Source organism: Juglans microcarpa x Juglans regia, chromosome 1S (assembly GCF_004785595.1).
Source record: "Juglans microcarpa x Juglans regia isolate MS1-56 chromosome 1S, Jm3101_v1.0, whole genome shotgun sequence".
In the NCBI taxonomy this organism is placed as follows: domain Eukaryota; kingdom Viridiplantae; phylum Streptophyta; class Magnoliopsida; order Fagales; family Juglandaceae; genus Juglans; species Juglans microcarpa x Juglans regia.
The window spans coordinates 18018723-18023191 of record NC_054595.1 but is presented as its reverse complement, the minus strand read 5'-3'; the positions used below and the strand labels follow the sequence as shown (position 1 = coordinate 18023191).

At 37.5% G+C, this 4469-nt stretch overlaps 1 protein-coding gene across 1 annotated transcript; it reads left to right on the top strand.

The window, feature by feature from the left end:
- The first annotated feature begins 356 nt into the window (after positions 1–356).
- On the top strand, positions 357–1315 carry LOC121245992 (proline-rich antigen homolog). The gene has a single exon (XM_041143947.1). The coding sequence runs from the start codon at positions 617–619 to the stop codon at positions 1043–1045; it is 429 nt and encodes a 142-aa protein (XP_040999881.1). The 5' UTR covers positions 357–616; the 3' UTR covers positions 1046–1315.
- The last annotated feature ends 3154 nt before the right edge of the window (positions 1316–4469 follow it).

Here is a 4469-nt window from a genome sequence, read left to right as displayed (position 1 = left end):
AAAGAGTAAAACGTGTCCTTGTTTTCTTCTACACCTCTTACGCAATTTCTATTCTTTTTTTTTACATTTTTTGAAGAGCGGGCACCGCTCATTGTTACCCATAGGTGATTTGTAATTTTTTTTTTTATTCACTTTTTTTATTATATTTAAATATTTTTTAAAAAAATAAAAAAATATATATCAATATATTTAAAATTATTATTTTTAATTATTAAATAAAAAAAATAAAAAATAAAATTTTTTTTTCAAACAGTCAAGAATGGCGGTAACTCTCAGACGGCAAAACAGCTTTATTCTTTTTTGAATGCTTCCTTTAATCCCTTATAAAAGGGGCCTGAATTGAGTGAGTACCCACAAAGGTAAAAGACATACTGGCATACTGGCACAGTCCTCTTTCAAGGCTGGCTCCCTTCAATCTTCTGGAATTTGTAACCAAAACTTGATCTTTCTTCCTTTCTTTCTTCTAATTTCCATAACCTATTTTCAAGGTCTCTCTCCCCAAAATGGAAAGAAGAACAGCACTCTCTCCGATGTTACTCCTCCTGATCATGTCTGTGCAGCACCTGGCACTGGCAACCCCAACAAGAGTGAACACCTCGTCCAAGTACCAGATCGCATGCACAATGTGCTCCGCATGCGACAACCCTTGCAACCCAGTTCACTCACCCCCACCGCCACCCTCGCCGCATCCGCCACCGCCACCATCCCCACCGCTGTCAACTGCCCGCCACCTCCGTCCCCACCAAGCTCCGGCGGCGGCGGAGGCGGCTCCTACAACTACTACTCCCCACCCCCACCATCTCAGCCCACCTACAGTTACTACTCCCCACCACCACCGGTTATTGGTGGCACATTCTACCCCCCGCCGACAAATAACAAAAACTACCGAGCGCCGCCACCCCCTAACCCCATTGTTCCCTACTTTCCGTTCTACTACCACGTCCCTCCCCCTTCATCTGTTGGCAACTCTCTGATCAAGTTAATGGGTTCCTTGGTTTATGCTGTCACTGCTATTGGGTTTTCCATTTTCATTTGCTTGTTCTGATGGTGAATAAAAAAAGGTGGAATAATGTGACGGATGAGCAGATCTAGCTAGGAAACTTGCAGGTGAGAGACAGGTAATTCGTTGGAAGTTGTTCAGTATTTACTGAAGTGAGATCTGAAAACCAGGAATTCTGACTCAAATCTGGTGATCGGTAATCCCTCTCTCTCGCTCTTCTCGACGTCGTCTGTGATTTGTCGACAAATTGTAACTATATATATTTTATTTCCGATAAATACAAATTATTATGAAAATAAGACATCTTTTCAGGAATTTGAGTCCCCCCCCCCCCCCCCCCCCCCCCCAAACACCAACTGAGCTCTTAATGCATACGTGATTGTAGTTTATTTTCCTTAATTTGGGGTTGAGTTTGGTGATGATGGACGGTATGTATATATAAGTTCAGTTCAGTCAACTTGTCGTCAGCTACCCAGATATGCTAATAAGAGTCACTGTCCTGATGAATTTTGCTATCTGATATTAAAGAGGGTTTTGGGTTCTGATCTGAATATAGATGTCCAATAATTACTCAGCCATTCCAGCATATAATTGCAGATCGACCACACTTTATATACAGCTACTTGTAGAGAAGTCCTGGTTTTTCATTTATAACATCAACTGGTTCAAATTCAATAGATTTCTGAAGAATTTGAACTCTCAATTTGCAGGAATTGGTTCGAATTCACAGAGCAGTTTTAAGTTTTTTTTTTTTTTTTTCTCTCTCTCTCCCCCCTAAGCAAGCATATTTTTATTAAAAGGGAAAGAATGATACATGAAAAGGGGTTGAGTTTTCGAACAAATGTCGTACAATAACTACAGTATAGAAGTAGTGGAAAAAATAAAAATAAAACTAGTTTTGTTACCAATTTTTTGATTTTCACTCATGTCCTATAAAGAGAGTACCGTCTTAAAAGACGGTGGTTAGCAGTTCACAAAATTATGTGAACTATGAAACCACTGCTGATGGCTATGAAACCTTTGTTACAAGCGGTGAAAGTTGTGGGTACACTACAATTTGTTGCTTTGAGATGTTTTTTGAAGAAATCTGTATTCCTCTTTTCAATATCATCGATTAGGAAAATTGATAACATAATCAAAAGCACGTCATTAGATGGATTGATCTATGGCCAATCATTTGTCTTTCCACATATCTATGGTGGCGCGTGGTAACCACACGTTGGTGGTAGGAAGGTGAGGTAGGGCAGATCTGGAAGGTCTCGACGTAGAGGATTTGCTAGTACGGCACAAATAATTGGCGGAGGCGTTGTGGGGTAGAAACAAGCCATTCGTGAGAGTCATGCTCCTAGCTTTTTGGTGCGATTTCATTTCGTCCTAGTAGATCGGAGACTATAGGATGGCGTGGTGGGGTGCATGTTAACTGATAGTAGCCAAAGTGTAATAGATCTAATCAAAAACCGAACCGGTGGAGAAGAGAAAAAAAAAAAAAACAATTACCATGAAAATGTATACACATTACGGAAATGGAATGGGAAGAGAATGGAATGAAATGGGTGTATACACAGCTCTATCCTCCTCTCCAAAAAAGGCATTTGAAGTAATTGAATTTTCTAGAAAGAAGGAAGAGTTTGTCTATCTCACAAGTCTGAAGCGAAAAGCGCAATCTAAGTCAGTTTTAAGAATTCATTAGTAAAGTTTAATTCGCTTCTGAAAAAAAAAGTTCCAATTAGCAGACCGACATCAGATGTCCCTCTCAAGAGATGCTCTTCATTTGTTTTTTGTTTTTATTCTTTTTTAAATGTGAAAGATTTGATAAATATTTTAATCACAAAATAATTATATAAAATAAAATCATAAATAAGCCACGTTAAATTGACGGAATGTTTTTAATTGATGAGACTGGAACTAGTACATCCTGGTCTTATGATCCTCAAAGTTGTGGCTAATTAAGTTTGAGAAATGAAATAGGTAATCGTGAATGTAATTATTTTAAAAAATAAATAAATATAAGATTTATATAAAAAAAAATTAACAATAAATTTTTTTTATTTTTAAAATAATTATACAGTACATACATACTCTATAATTATATATAACATTATTCGTTGAGTTTTGAACCAACTCTATCTGAATTAACATTTTCTCTGTTTGAATTAACATTTTCTCTCTCCGAATGGTGGGTCCATAATAAATAGAAGAGAGATGCTACATAGCATCCACTGTAGTGGGTGTACACAATGTACTCACTACGTGGATGCTTCTGGTTCGCGTATTTTTTTTTACCAAACGACTTCTCTCGTCTCTCTCATCCCATCGTCTCTCTCATCTCGGACTCTCTCTCTCATCGTCTCTCTTCCCTCGACTCTTTCTCTCTCATCTCTGCTCTCTCTCTCATCTCGAGCTCTCTCTCTCCTCGACTCTCTCTCATCTCCGCTCTCTCTCTCATCTCGAGCTCTCTCTCTCATCTCGATCTCTCTCTCCTCGACTCTCTCTCTCTCATCTCTGCTCTCTCTCTCATCTCGTCTCTCTCTCGCTCTCTCATCTCGAGCTCTCTCTCCTCGACTCTCTCTCTCATCTCGAGCTCTCTCTCTCTCATCTCGGTCTCTCTCTCCTCGACACTCTCTCTCTCATCTCGATCTCTCTCATCGTCACTCTCTCTCTCATCAGCTCTCTCTCTCTTCTCGATCTCTCTCTCCTCGACTCTTCTCTCATCCCTCATGCTCTCTCTCTCTCATCTCCGCTCTCTCTCTCATCGTCGGTCTCTCTCTCTCATATCCTCTCTCTCTCTCATCAGCTCTCTCAGTCCGTAATTTCAAATTTAGAAGATGAATGTTGTAAGTTATTTTTTATATTTTACTTATGCCACGTAAGTTATGTAGTGGCTGCTCCCACTATAGTGGCTTCTCTTCAGAGTTTTTTTAAATAGAATCTTTCTTAATTTGAATGTCTGAGGCACATCATGCAATGTAGTTCCAACTAATGACGTTGTACACGAAGGCAATGGAAAGGTCTTGATCATTTGGTTTAGAGATATTTTATTTGTTTAATAAAGTTGGATGGTCCATCCAACGATTTAGGTTCGGTTTGGATATGTTTATCTAATATTATTTTATTATTATACTTTTTTTAAATTTTTATAATAAATATAATAAATAAATTTTAATATTATTATTATTTTAATATTTATTTTTTATCTGAACTCATTACATTTCAATTCATTATCTAAACCATAACTTAAGTGGTGCTTAAGTAGTGAGAAATATTGAAAAAAATTATAAATAGTTATGAGTAGAAATTGAAGTAAATTTTTTAGATTTTATTAAAAGTAGTTTGAGTTGTTTATGTATACGAAATATATTTAGATGTTAACTTTTAAATAAGAAGTTAAAAAAGTGTGGATGCTGATTTTATTAGTAAATCGGTGGTGAAATAGTGATGAGAGAAAAGTGATTTGGAGAAGATGGGAAAG